This window comes from Pelodiscus sinensis, chromosome 15 (assembly GCF_049634645.1).
Source record: "Pelodiscus sinensis isolate JC-2024 chromosome 15, ASM4963464v1, whole genome shotgun sequence".
NCBI lineage: Eukaryota > Metazoa > Chordata > Testudines > Trionychidae > Pelodiscus > Pelodiscus sinensis.
The window spans coordinates 16,030,842-16,045,923 of NC_134725.1; the positions used below are offsets into that span (position 1 = coordinate 16,030,842).

At 47.8% G+C, this 15,082-nt stretch overlaps 2 protein-coding genes across 3 annotated transcripts in view; one reads left to right on the top strand and one right to left on the bottom strand.

The window, feature by feature from the left end:
- The window catches only part of LOC102456426 (uncharacterized), a 61,636-nt gene that overhangs the window by 8,653 nt on the left and 37,901 nt on the right, over nt 1-15,082 (top strand). Inside the window, exon 4 of the mRNA XM_075898241.1 lies at nt 1,610-1,779. The gene's annotated coding sequence lies outside the window, so the exon portion shown is untranslated. The remainder of the gene's footprint in view (nt 1-1,609; nt 1,780-15,082) is intronic.
- The window catches only part of LOC102456995 (somatomedin-B and thrombospondin type-1 domain-containing protein-like), a 30,367-nt gene continuing 26,224 nt past the window's right edge, over nt 10,940-15,082 (bottom strand). For both annotated transcript variants that reach the window (XM_075898243.1, XM_075898242.1), the window contains exon 5: nt 10,940-14,458. In XM_075898243.1, coding sequence (XP_075754358.1) covers nt 14,353-14,458 — 106 coding nt within the window. In that variant the 3' untranslated portion in view covers nt 10,940-14,352. The remainder of the gene's footprint in view (nt 14,459-15,082) is intronic.

A 15,082-nucleotide genomic window follows, 5' to 3' on the forward strand; every position in this document is an offset into this window, starting at 1 on the left:
GGCATACAACTGAGGTTATGTGGCCCTGGGTTACATTCTGCAGCTTGAAATACTGCAGTGGTTGAATGAAATGAGTTTGAAAATTAGCTGCTTATCACATAGCACAAGTGAGGACTAGAGTTACTAGCACTTTGAGCAGGGAGCTGAAAATTAGGACCCTGATGGGTACTTTCTGAGCTCTGACACTGCAACATGGAGTGAGCCAGCTAACTTCAGCATCTCAATTTCCTCACCAGCAAACGGGGGATACTAGCTACACATTAAAGAAAAGCTTTAAAACTTTATTTAATTGGCAAGATTCACAGAAGTATTATTTGTTTAATTATCAGACTTGCAGTGAGGATCTCTTTCAACAGTAGCATTCCCAAGCAAAACACCAACTGTGCAACACACTTTCCTTTTGTGCGTTTCATGTTCCTGAAATTAGGAGGGCACTAATCAGTAGGTTGATGTCAGTGCCTGGCTCTTGGGCTGTTTTGAAGGCACTGCCTGATGACAATGGGGGCACGAGCAGGAGCAGAGCTGTGGTTCTCACAGATCGGTAGGTGGCAATATTGATTCATGGTTTATGAATCCATCCTTCTGACACCAGGGACTGTCTCAAGCTGTTTGCTCTAATCTACATGCACAAACAGATACCGCCCATTCTCCCCGCCCCTTATCCCCCGAGGTAGTTTATTAAATACTTGGGAGGAAAGGGCTCTTCTGGAAAACTACAACAAATAATAGAACTAGATTCATGAAAACCAGTCCTTCCTCCATGTCCCCTTAGAATTCAGAGGCTCTGCTCTGTGATTGTAAGTCACAAGGTGAAATGAAACAGGACATGATCCGGGAGCAGGCCCACCAAGGGGAGGGAGGGACAAAGGGCGCAATTGCACAGGGGCTTGGAGTTTCAAAATGGCCCAGAGCTCCCAACAGCTGTGGTGGTGGGCAGGAGCTCCAGGTCGCTTTGACATGCCAAAAGAGTGCCACTCTGCAGGGCTCCGAGGCCTACGGGGTTGAGACCTGCACTGTGATCTGGGTGTGCTAAGGGCTGACTGCCCTCTGTCCCGCCCCTTCCACCTGAGATGCTGCGCTGTCCCTCTTCCCCTCCCCCCACACCCTTGGGCCAGCAAGTGGCTATCGGCCCTTCTGTCAGGAAGCCAGAATGTGGTGACCGTGACTGGTCAGTGAATTTGGGATTTTATAGACACCGTAGTCCAGTGGTTCCCAAACTTTTTGGCATCATGCTCCCCTTTTTGATTTTTGAAAAACCCTCATGCCCCCCCCAATAGCAGCAAAACTTGTTGAACAAAAAAAAGGAACTAAACAGGGCAGCAAAACTTGATGGGGGGGGGGGGGGGGGGGAGACTGGGTTGCCTCACGCCCTCCCCCTGGAATTTCTTCACGCCCCCCCCAGTTTGGGAACCCATGCTGTGGACATTTCATGCCTGCCTCAGTTTACACAAACATATGGCCCTCTCTGCCCCCATCCACTGTGTGCCTTGAGTTGCGCTTTTGTTCCTATTAGACATGCTTAAAGCAGAGGCCATGCCCATGGAAGCCTTTTTTGACAGCTTAATGGAATGGATCCCACATCACTTCACACGTTTGCCCTTGTCCCCAGGTGTATGACTCACGAAGCTGCCCAATATTGCACGTTTGCTTATGGGAAGAGAGAGCTATGTCCGCAGCAGAACATGGAGTCCAGGATTAAGCACTGAACGCAGTCTTCCACACTGGGCAGGAGGGATTCTCAAGCCCCCTGCACTCTGTTCCCCTTGCAGCGTGTAAAAGGTACTATGGGATGATGGGGAAAAAAGGGGCATACGAAGAGTAATGGACAGACGTACCCAGTTGCTGTCAGGTTAATTGCTTTGCTACATGCTCCCTCCTGGGCCTTGCACTGGATTAGCAGGAATATCTGCATAGCAGCACTCGCATGAATCCATCTTTGCTTCCCAGGCATGATTTGGGCAATGCAGACTGTAAGTTAATAAAGGTGTGTGTGTGGGGGGGGGGGGGGAGCCAGCAAGTGCCAATCAAACAGCTATGTTGACTGCCTGAGCAAATCCTGCTGACATTCTTAAGCTGTTTGTTTCCTCTTTGATGGGCCCTGTGGGTAAGTGATGGGAGTTGCCTGTTTAGGAAGACAGGACTATCTGGGGGAGTGTTCTGTAGGCTGCTTTGTGGGGATGGAGTGAGCGTCCCTCCAAGTATTTTGCAATTACTGAGTTCCATCTGTCAAGGAGTAGGGGATGGGGTGGGGGTGTCATGGCCTGACCAGTTTTAAGCAGTAATTCCATTCTAATGTGTATGGTTACTGCCAGAACAGTTTGGTGCATACAGCCAGAGGGGCAGCCAGACTCAGTTTCATGTGATCGGGCACATGAAGTTATACCAGCACTAAGCAAAGGTGCCCTGGCCACTCCACTGTGCAGATGGTGCTGCAAACAGGCACACTGGCATTCTCTTTCCACACAGCACAGTGCAGGAGAAGATGGTGCCGGCGATACCCACTCCTAGGCTGTGCGGATTGGGGAGAGAGGCTATATAGCCCAACAAGAACAGAGAATAAATGAGGGCAGGACTGAAGTGCTTGCTGTCTTGGGAGAAAAAGGGCTGGAGTTTGCTTCCTCCTCCCCTGAAATATCTGAACTGGCACCACAGGTTCAGAATCAGGATCTGACCATCCCCGGAGGCCAGATCAGCCCACAATACACAGACCTTTTGGATCCAGATTAGTTTTCTCTTTCCATTTGCTTTTGTTCACGTCTATAGTTAATCAAGTCTGTGCTGAATGGAGGGTGATGGCCCTGTGTCACACCTCTTCCCAGCTGTGCAAAGCACTCTTTGCATATTCCACCAAGGCATCATGAAAAACATTGCAGCTCTTTGCGTGCAGCACTCACCATTTTTCTGGACAGCCATCAGAGCTGAGACACATTGTCCACTCATCAAACAGCTGGTACCAGTCAAACAGAATCAAGGCAGGAGCGGGAGAAGAATCACGCACAGTTCTTTAAGTCTAAGCTAGCTGCATATTACCTTTGATAAGTGCTAAAAAAAAAACATTCTGCTGAATTTCTAGGTCAGTTTTTCAGAGCATAAATTATTCACTTGCTTTAAGGTAGTTGTTACAAGACAAGATGATCTTCATAGCCAACTTATTAGTCTCTCTTTAGCCAGCTCATGGTAGTGGAAGGGAACAATCCATTTAGGCTATAAGATTTGGGCGTGTAAATTGGGTGTTTGGCAAAGCTCTGGACATGTTCCAAGGATCTTGCGCTTCCTGGAAGTTAGTGTTTGCCTCAGAGGTTCGCTGTGACCTTCCCCACAGCCTTGGGCCCTTTACTAGAAGCAAAGGTCACAGCCTTTTGAGCCATTCTCATCATAAGCTAGTTCATAGTTTGGGGTGAAATCCCTCTGTAGGTCCCCCATCTCAGGAGCAGGCTCTGTAGTGATGTGGGAAGGACTGGAAGGCCCACCCACTACTCTGGATTCTGGCCTAGGGACCTGAAGGCAGCAGCAACTGGCAGCATTTCCTCCACTTTCAGTCTTGCGGCCTTTTCCTGGGCCACTTCCTCAAATGATCCCTCCCAGTACCTCCTCCCTAGTACTTGAGCAATCCTTCCTGTTCCTCCACAGCCCTCTACCACACTCCCAGTCCTTAGCTGTCTCTCTGTACCTCCTCAGTCTCCGTCCTTGGCCTCCGCCCCTGCTCTTGCTGAGTGGGATGCCTATTAAAATGGCCCAAACAGGTCTGAATTCAGGCACGCTTTTAATTGGCCCCAGGAGCTTGCCTGCCTGCCTTGATCCCATGGCAGCAATGCCTGGCCAGTTGACTCAGAAAAGAGAAAACTATTCACTCAGGCTACGGCTACACTGGAGCCTTCTTCCGGAAAAACGTATGCAAATAAAGAGTGGCGTGAAATATCGCTGTGCTTCATTTTCATAATTAATTAGCAGCCACTTTTGCTCGAGGCTTCTGCGCAAAAAGGAGCTTGTAGACGGCTTTTTTGCGCAAAAACCCCCTCTTGCGCAAGAGCCGTTCCTCATTTTTTCAGGACCAATAGCTCTTGCGCAAGAGGGGGGTTTTGCACAAAAAGGAGCCGGCTACACAGCTCTTTTTGCACAAAAGCCTCTTGTGCAAAAGAGGCTGCTAATTAATTATGCAAATGAAGCATGGCAATATTCCACACCATGCTTCATTTGCACAAAGAAGACTACAGTGTAGCCACAGCCTCAGTTTCATGTATATGTGCCCTCCACCAAGCTATTGTAGCCAGATGCTCTGGGTTTGTCATAGTGTCCTAAAGTAATTCTGGGTGTAATTCCAGTGTGTGGGGACTCAGTGGCATTATATCAAGGCTGCATTTGGCCCAGTGGGTTTTCAGGCAAGGAAAAGTATTTAGGAAAAATGAAAGGCTCTTAGAAGAAATTTTGGCAACTTGAGTGAGCTGCTTTGTCAATAGCACAGTGCAGCTGTGAGAGCACCCCACTTCAGCAAACACACAGCAATCGCTAAGGGGACTCACCATCTCAGAGGGAGAGAAAGGCAGCAACCAGCACAAAGTCGTTCCATTTGGGCTGCAGCTGCATGGCTTTGCCCTATTTAAAGGGCCAGCCCTTGACAGGCCGGCTGGGAAAAGGCTCTTCTAAGCGACCAACCATAGAGAGGGGAGAGTAGGTATGGGATGGGCCACCCCAAAGGGAGGGGCTAGAGGTTGCTATGGCAGAGTGATGGTGTTAAATCACAAGCATTTCCCAGTGGAGCATCAGTGGGCTAAGCCCTGAGTGCGAGAACAAGGTTTTTCTGACTTGGGAAATCATTTCTTAGCCACAGGACCCCGCCAGACCCAGGACGCATGCTGCAGCTAGTGCAAGCATATGAGCTAGGCACTTTACATAGATGTTCCCTTATGGCCTGATTCCGTGTGGCCCAATCCCCTCCATTTAAGCCAATGGGAGTTGAGTGGCTTTGGGGAGCAGATCGGGCCCTGTACTGCTAGCTCCAGATGGTGAGTCTCTGGCTCCTTGGACCCATCAGACTGCCCATCACTGAGAAGCCTGCTCCTTGCTTTGCTTTAGCAGCCTGCATGGAGTGCTCTGCCATCCAACAGAGTCATTCACTGAGACAGGGCAGCTCCTGGCCTGGAGAGAGCTGCCTTTGGTAACAGGACATGCCTGTGATGTTAATGAGGTGCTGGGATAAGACAAGCTTAAGCCTGCTCTCCCCACCCCAGGAGGTGTCTGTGCCTCACCCCCAAGGCACAGAGCACAGCAAAAGCATTGGGGTCTGATCATTTAGCAGTTACATAATGGGTATGCTGGCTGCTGAGCACCCTTACGTGCTAAGGTGCTTCCCTTTGGCCATCTGCAGAAAGCCCTGGGGATGCAGTGGCATCTTGAGGGCAGAGTCATTCTGGTAGAGGTGTCCCTGCGCCAACCTGCTCTGCTCCCTGGTAGAACTCTCAGCCCTGAGCTAGCCACACAAGCTCCTCCTGCATTGCACGGGGTTAATCAGGTGCCTAAAGCACGGATTCTGTGAAGCCAGTGATGCACAGCCATGTCTGCACTGCCATTGCAAGCTGAGAGAGCAGCCATATCCCAGCCAGCCTACACTGAGCTCCTCTGCGTAACCGCAGCAGTGCAGATCTGGCAGGATGGACTACACCTAGCCAGGGTTCAATGTTCCCCACTCTGTGCAGAGTAAATATTACGTGCAGGCAGGCATGGCAGCATGTGCACCACCAATAGAAACACATGCTTCTGGCTGTGGGCACTCTGCTAATCAGCTGGATTGCATTTGAATTGCTCCTGGGTAGCCATCCAAGCACTCAGCTTACAGGGAACACTGCCAGGATCCCCGTAGGAGTTGTTTTTGGGAGGCGCTGCCAGCCCTTTCCTAATGTCACTTGAGCTAGCTGCAATCCAGCTGGATCGATGGGCGGGCCACAGTTCCATTCTCCCATAGTATAGACATATCATGAAGGGCAGCCACCAATAGAAAATGCTGCAGATGGAGCAGAGCTTAAACGAGGCACATAAAAACCACCCAGAATAGTTAACTGGTTAAATACCACTGGCTGAAGGCAGAGGGGACAGCTCCAGCCTGCAGCAGCTCCTCTGGTTGGGCTGGCATGAGGGGAAGGCTCCACTTAGCTGGTAAGCATACCAGTAAGGCATATGCTTACTGATTAATGGGTTAACTTTTAACATCTCTTAAACCCAGCTCTTCCAAGGTAGTTGGGTGCCTGACCAATTGGCTGGACGGAGGCACCTGCTGCTTGTGTTTCTCAGCTGTATACCCTCTCCTGAAATGTGGCATCTAAGACAGGGGCATCCTGACTCCAGGAAAATAAAAGCAATGTGCACTCATTGCATCATTGACTGGCACATGCAGCTGGGATGTGGAAAACCCTGATTCAAACCACTGCTCTGCCTGATTTTGAGCAGGGACTGGAAGTGCTGTCTCCCTCCTCATGGAGTGCCCTAAGCAATAGACGATTGGCTTCTCGCTCAGGCTCTCCTGCCGAAGCAGGACATTGTACAGCCAATGCGATACTTGGAGCTCTCCCAGCCCTGGGACTACAGGCAACACTCATCCTCTTGCTCTGTCCTCCCAGCCTGATCATGCTTAGTGGCACAGGACAATTTTCACACACTCTGAGGAACCATCCAGTACTCTATGGCTTTGCAAAGCCAAGCACAGAGAGGATGCTGGCTTGCCAGGGGGCTTTATGTGCTGTCACCATACCGACCATTGTTAGAGTTGGACTAACTGACCTGGTAGGCAGCTGTGTCCATCTGCAAGCTCTGTGATCCTGGGGAAACTGGAGCACTGAAAGGTAGAAGCCAGTGTGTTCAAACTTGAATACATACCAGGAGCACAAAAAGAGCAGGACTCAGACTTTTGCATTTGGATTTAAAAGCCTACGGCTACGCACCCAGGTCTGAAAATGTTGGCCTCAACGTGCTGGCCTTTTGTAAGTGCCGTGTTTGAACAATGTTACTCTTGACGAACTGAGCTGTGTTCACAGGCCTGGATGTGTTGACATTTTCATTTCTGTCTGGGAATACGGCAGTGTTAAACGGTCTGGAATGCTGGGCTGGCTGGGGAGCTCAGGGCCAGCTGCCAAACTCCAGCCTGCATGACTGCAGCCAGAGGGAGGTTGGGAGTATTTCAGCGCCTCCTCTCCCACTAGGCTTTATAAGCCCTCATCTTTGCACGGCTCACTTCTAAGGGGACTGGTTTTGGTTGGGGGGGGAGGGGAGGACTGGCCTTACCATGAGAACTGAGGCAATTGCCTCAGGTGCTATACTGTGTGGGGGTGGTGGGAGAGGAGCACCATTAGGACCCAGAGTGTAGAAAAATTGTGTCTGGTGCTGGTGCACATGTATTCTCTGTACAGTACCATGAGAGGAGTAGAACAAGAAAAATGCAGAATTGAGACCTTTCAAAGTTTTGGCCCAAGCGAGGGGGCGTCATTTGAGCTCCCCGCCTCAGGTGCCAAAATGTTGTGGGCCAGCTCTGGGGGGTAGGGACAGAAGCAAAAAAAGTGCCCTTCGTAAATTTGCAACTCTGCGTGATCTCACCCAGCATGGCAAGCATGCCAACACAGCTAGGCACCTGTGTGCAAAGTTATCATTGGGAGAATCCACGTGAGACAACCACTCCTTGGGGAACCCTACGAGGGACAGCAGCCAGGACTAGGTCTACATTTGGACCTCAACGCAACCCCCAACAAGCTTTATGCTCCTGGTCCGTTCCTAGGAGAGGCCTAATCTGTCTGGGAGTCAAACACGCTTCTCCCCCTCAGCCCCATCTCCTTCTCAGGTCTCCCCAAGATACATCATCTCTGACATCCCACCCCCTTTGCTAAACCCTCTGTGGGGGCCCAGCTTTCGCTTTCTCCCTTCTGCAGTGCCCTCCACCATCCATCTGAGCTACGTGGAGCTCCAGTACACAAGGGGTTGAGCCAGTTCTCTCACCTGCAGCTAAGTATTGGAGCCAGTTATGTGAGAATGGTCCTGAGGTCTGGACTGTCTCCTCCCTCGTTCAGCACTGCTAATCCCAGCAATCTCTGCTGTCAGGGCTGATCAGGCTCTGAGTCAAAGACAGTCAGGTCAGCCTGTGACAAGCCTGAGACAAGGCCATGGTGAAGGTTAAGCTAGGTCAAAGGATAGGGCTGACACAGCACTTTCTCCCATGGACCGTTTCAAGGCAACAAAGCATAGCGCTGAGCTGGCCAAAGCAGGTGGACTCCACATACCAGCTGAATGGCACATAGAGCGCAGCTGGCAGGATGCTTTGTGCGGCCATGACACAGTGACCCTTTGGGCCAGGTGGTTTTCTTACTGCACATGCCTGTCATTCAGTGGTACTCAAACTTCTTGGCCCACAGCTGATCCTGCTCAATGCAAACCTGTCCACAGACCACCAGCCAACCACCCATGATGACAAAAGAGGTGCAGAGAGGAGGTAAGGGTGCAGAGTCCAGCCAGGAGGCAGGGTGCAGGAGTGGGCTAAGGGTGAAGGTCTGAGTGGGAAGGAGAGTGCAGGAGCAGGATAGAGAGCCTGAGAGGTGGAGAGGGATTAGGAACATGGTACAGGCATAGGGTATCTAGGGAGTTAGGATATGTGATGGGAATGGGGTGCAGGGTCTAGGCATGAGGGAAATGGCGAGGTACTTACCTGGCTTCAGGCCTCCTGCTGTTCCCAGGCACCATCCCCTTTGCTCCCATTGGTCATGATTCTGACCAATGGGAGCAGCAGGGAAAACCTCCAGGTAAAAAGTTTCCTGCACTCCCTTTTCCCAGCCAGGGAAAGGGGGAGCAGCTGCATGTGAAGCCACTTCCTTCCCCAGCAAGCCAAGTCCAGCCTGCAAGACTCGCCCTTCCCCCTCCCCAGGGGAAGTCAACACTGGTGCTCCCATAATGTGGGTGGGCACAGGCTCTCTGCTGCAGGGCAGAGCAAGCCCCGAGCCTGCAGCCTGCTTGCAAGATGGTTCAAGAACCCCTGCTGTAATTGAGGCGGTAGCATGTCAGATCTGGGATAGCATGGAACATTGTGGCTGTGTCTTGTCTTTTTCCTAAATGCAGCACCTTCCAAAGACAGATTAGAAAGGGGCACCTCATGGAGGAGCAGTCACACCATACTCCTCATAGAGGTTATTCACTGTAACAGAGCAGCTGGCCTGGAGAAACTGGCAAAAGATTCTCTGAGCCAGGGATAGCTTATAGCCTCATGGCAGTGCTGCCTGGCTTGGTTGTTGACTGTTGTAAGGGTCCAGAGGGCTGGACTCCAGGCTCAGCTACATGAACATCATGTCCTCCCTCCCAGAGGAAGCTCTAGAGAGGCACAGCCTTCTACACTCTGCATGCCCAGGAACATATCACCGTGGTCACATTAGGATTGGCTGGACCCCAGTATGGAAGAAAGAGTGATTCGGGTAACAGAGAATATGACTCAAAGAGCTGTAAAGGATCTGGACAATAATTGGTTCCACATGCTTTGATCGTACTGGAGGGTAAATCCATTTTGGGATGAAGTAATTCATGAATTAAATGTGTTTTCAAAACTGGAAGCCCCTAAAGATTCATTTTGTGACACCAGATTTTCAAGAACTTGCCAATCTGAACGGACCATATAAAAATGCTCTTTTGAGAGCAAAAGCTGTTGCGAAAAGGATGCTGCCACTATATAATGGAGCTTGACTGTCACAGATGGGTGTCAAGGCCAAGCAAACTGACCAATTTAGAAACACATTTGTGATAAGCCAGATGAGTTGTTTATCCTTTCTACATACGTAATGCTGCCACCATTGCAATATTAACACACCTAAGGTCACCAGCTCTCCCAGACCAGACATAACACATGCCATCACCTCCAGTGGTCCAATCCGGGAGAACCAGCAACCTAGTCACAGCTAGAGGGCCAGAGACCCCAGGCCAGTGGTGGGACCCCAAGTGGCAGCAGAGCCCCCAGGGTCAGTGGCCTGGATCCCAGGGATAGCAAGCTGCAGAGCCTGTGGGCACAGCAGGCCTCCAGGGGGTAGCAAAGCTGGAAGAAGGTCCACTCAGAGGCTAGAACCTGGGGCTGGCAGAGCCAGCAGCAGGTCAACAGTGGGACTGGCCCCTGGGTGCAGGGAAGCCAGCTACAAAACCTGGAGGGTGCTATCGCACCCCCTGCATCCCTATTTACCACACCTAAGAGCAAAGGTGTAACACACAGCTATATTTATGTTAAAGCATTCGTGCTGTTAGTATATAACATTCTCATCCCTTACCCTTTAAAGAGAAATTATGTACAAGTGCATGTGTGTGTGCGTGGGGGGGGGGGGGTTAACAAATGTTGCATTTAAGAGTGGATGGGGGAGTTACAGTAATGCAATTATAAAGTAAGTGTGTGATGTAACTTATACCTTATCTCATCTCCATTCCCTTTTAAATCATCATCTCAGAAAGCAACATCAGAGCAATATAATGGATTATCAAAAGGCACTGCTTTCACATGGTGATCTTAGGGTTACAAGTATTCAAATTAGATTAATCAGAACTTTAGGGGAGTTCAGTTTAATTCAGGCCAAAAACATCACAAGGGGCAGTTTGTTGGACTAGGCAGGTCTATGCTCTGCTCTGGCAGCAGGAGACTATGGAATTAATTATGTTACAGATTGGTTGGACTACTTATGTTTTAGAGATAAGTCAGGAACCAGCTAAATTACTAGTTAGGTGGCCTGCTAAGAAAACCACATAATGGAATAGTTGAGTCATGGGAGTAAATTGGCATAACATCCAACATTAATCAGAATTCAAATGCAATATTTTTCTAATTTAAAGCCCTCTAGGATCTGAGTCATCTTTGGTCACATGATCCATTTTTATCCTAGGAAGAAGAGTGATTATAATGGCCAAGAATATTAATCTCATGAAATGTATCTAACCATGAACCTTAGGTTTCCTACCATCTTTATTCAAAATAACTTAAGTAAATGTTATTGTGCTACAGCAAATTATGGCATATGATATGGCTGTCTATACATGAAGTAATAAGAATTAGAACAATTACTACAGTATTAAAAACTGAAAGAAGCCATTCCTGTTTTCACCCCACATACTCTTTGTTTCACTCCAGAAATGGGCTCATTTCAGAAGAGATGAGAGCAACAGTCTGGGTAGGTCTAGACTGCGAGGATCTATCAGAAAAAGATATGCAAAATATGCTTTGCATTTTGCATATCTTTTTCCGATACTTTTGTCAGAAGAGGCTTTTCAGAAGAGGCCTAGACTGGGCCAAATTTTGGAAAAAAAACCCTCTTTCAACAGCCCCCTTCTTCCTCATGGAACGAAGAATACAGGGGCTTCTGAAAGAGCGCATTTGGTCTTCCCCCACAAAAAAGCGAACACATACCCCAGATGCAGTGGAGCACCCCTGCAGTCTAGTTGTACTCTGTGAATCCCAAATACCAATTATCTGGTGCATACAGAAATGGCAACAAGCTCTTGTGCTAAATGGATCTTGGTGGAATTTAGAGCAACAAATATAAGGAGTCTGTTGGTCAGTGCTTAAAAAAAAATATTCTTGGAAGAGATTGTTCATAAGCAGAAGATTGGATCATAATCATTCCTTTTCGCCTGAACATCTATAGCTTGGGATGTCAAAGGAGTAAGTGATTTAGGAGCCCAACACCCACAAAAGTCAACAGGAGACTAGTGTCTAATTCCCCTAAGATGCTTTTAAAAATCTCTGTCTAAAAATAACATGTGTCAGGATGGTGGGGGTCGGGTGGGGGAGGGAGAAGAAACTTGATAGTTGGACCATATAACTAAACTTCTCTTAAGGACGTGACACACATAGAGGCAAGAGCCCACTGTTTGGTTGGAAGCCTGTACTTATGTGCTGACTAGGTTGGGTTGTTTTGTTTTACCTGAGATTTGAACCTGACTTCATGAGAACAGATCTGACCAGCAGATACAACCATGTTAAAAAAGGAGAGCATGGCCCATGACTTGGACACACACGTTCTGGTGGAGGAAGTAACAGGAGCCATCAACTCAAACGGAGCAGTAGATACTGAAGAGATAACCCCAGTGGACAGACAAAGGGAACACTGTTGTCAGAGAATGGTCTCTCGTACATAAACAGCAAGGCAAAGCCAAGGCACACGCTGGTAAAGCAGGAACCGCTCACTGATACTCAGTAATGGTCCATTGCAATAGAGCTATTTCTGTTACAATAAAAGACTAATGGAGAGCTGGTCATTTTCTCTGGTGGGAATGGATGCTGTGACAGGACAGCAAAGAAGTATACACAGGGTTTGTTCTAGAACTCCCTGAAGTCAACGGAAACTTTGATGGGTGCAGGCTGGGCCCTATAGAGTCAAACCTGGAATATTAATAAGAGTTAAGGGTGCTCAGCATCACACAGAATCAGGCCCTTACTGTGTTCTTCAGCCAAGCCAAAAGCAACATATCCATAAAGCCAGAGATTACAAAAGGCTGGCTGTGGTTCTATGGATAAATTAAGGTGCAGCTAACAATTTGCTTTATTCATGAATTCTCTTTGACTAATGGTCAGTCATCCGGCTTTGGATTGTCTGGCCTCTTCCCATCTGGGAGATGTTTTATTTTTCAATTATGTAATTTGCAAAAAGTCAAAAAGCCTGGGAGACTTAAGGTCTTTAGGAAGGAGTCAGCAGAGCATGATCTGAGGAATAAAGGTGCTATGGGAGGACCCTGTGGAGGAGCCACATCCAGAAGAGGCCCAAGGAAGCGTGGCGGGGAAGGGGGAAAGTCACCTGTGATCTGATCCGGGAGAGTAATCCCAGGGTTCTGTCATCAAAAATAGCCTAGATTGCCTTGGCTGAAAAAACAGAGTTCTCATGTATTTATTTCAAAGTCCCCAGAGACTGGGACATGATCCACAGTCAACATAACCAGTTAGCCATTTTCCACTTGCTTTTCAAGTCCTCAGATTTGCAGAAGGCAGCTCCAAAGGCTTCAGAAAACTCAGGACCAAAGTGCACTTAGCTCTAACACTATTCAGTAAATACAAAGCTTGAAGGTCCTGAGATGTGTCCCATTTCTCAGCGGACAGTAACTCACAAGCAGAGGTTACAGCTGTTATATTATTGGGAGACAGATCATACATATTTAGATACATCGCTCATATTAAAGCATTACAATGACAAGTGGAAAAACACCCTTTTATGCTATTTTCTGAACTTTTCCCAAGAAAGAAGTAGGGACGTTAAATATCAGTTAATTGAATAGTCGAGTAAACCTGATGAATTCTTATCGGTTAGTCGCCTATTCTATAGTCCCCGGGGGCAGGACTAGCAGCAGTGTGGGGTGCCAGGAGGGAGCTAGTCTGAGGGGAGCACGTTTAAAAAGCAACTTAGTTTAAAAAGTCAAATTAAGCTACGCAGCTTCAGCTACATCAACTGCATAGCTTAAGTCGAAATAGCTTAATTCGGCTTTTGGCACTGTCTACACAGCAGGAAGTTGAAGGAAGAATACTCTTCCTTCGACTTCCCTTACTCCTCATGAAATGAGGGTTACAGGAGTCAGAATAAGAAGTCCTCCAGTTCGACATTATTTTGAAATAAAGGCTTGTTGTGTAGACGCACACTATGTTATTTCAGAATAATGTCAGTTATTCCAAAATAACGCTGCTGTGTAGACATACCCCAGGAAATTAAGGAACACGTAGTACATCACCTTCTTTGAATCACCCAAGTATCAAGTGAAAAGCACTAATAATCTTTAAAAGCTCATTAGCCAAGAAGAAAAGTAGCATTTTAAAAACTCTGGCTAATCCTAAACATGCTTATTTCATTCACACATTCCTCTGAAAAAAGCAACTGAACAACTTGGTTTTTTGGAACCAGTTCCAGAGCTAACTACAACACCATTCCGTGTCATCCCAAGTAACTATGACATCACTTCCTCGCTCAGATTTGGCCTCATTCCAATGTTCTTCCATGGTTAACCTTGGTGCTGAAGTTCTAGCAAAGTGTCTTCTCTTTATGTTTGCACAATAATCTTTAAAAAGAGGGCTAATGCAATTTTCTTCTTTTGTTAATAAACACTGCAAAGTAATGTTAAAAAAAAAAAGAGTGGTCTTCTATTCTAGTCGCAGTGCTGGAGGTAGGTAGCAAGGTTTCAGAGGTATGAAGTTAAAAAGAATGAAGACATTCTTGTGCTTTGAAAGGATACATAGTTATGTGCCAAAAATGTAATTTCATAGGAAGTGTAAGAGTCTAATGAAAGTGATAAGAGGTAAAAAGTGTAGCAAGAACTTCAGAGAAGGTTCATCCTTCACGATAGCCAGAAAAAGTTGTGTCATCTTAGTCTGACAGAGGACTACACAAAGATAAATGACAGTGGAGGACACACACAGTTCTCTTGCAGAGACTCCTGGATCCATGAGCCCTGGCACCCAGCGATCGTGGTAGCAGTCCAGAATGTCCTGAAATTGGAAGCACAGCCAATGGGCAGGACTGGGTTAATCTCCCATTTCTCAGAATCTACCACAGTTCCACGAGCAAGGGTGGCCCATGAGTCGAGCCAGTACTACTAACCCCAGCTGTTCAAAAGCAGTTCATGACCCAGACCTCCCTCCTCCCCCCGCAAGAGTCACTGGCTTAAAAATAGTAAGATTGTAAAAATTAATAAGTTAGGGTTCTTTTCATTTGCCTTCTGGTTTCTGAGCACATTTAAGAGTCACATTTTAGAGCTTTTCTCTGCAAAAATGAAGATCAGAACAGCAGCTTATTTTTCTTAATGAAAGCTGAACGTCACACATGACTGCAAGAGCTGGTGTTTTGAGGAAGCTGCCAAATAGCACAAGACTCATGATAAAAGTCAGAAGAACTGGCAACACTGTCTCCCACACAGTGCAACATGAACCAGAACAGCCGCTGGGGTTCCAGCTACTGAAACCTTCAGATGTTGCGTGAAATAAACAGGCTCCAGAGGGTACAACCTGTGTGGAGCTATCCCTGGCAGGGGAGGGCTGTCTCAGTTCTCTGCAGTGAAGGGAGATCAAAAAAGGAGAAAGTCTTAGGACATAGGGAAGTCTTCAGAGACACAG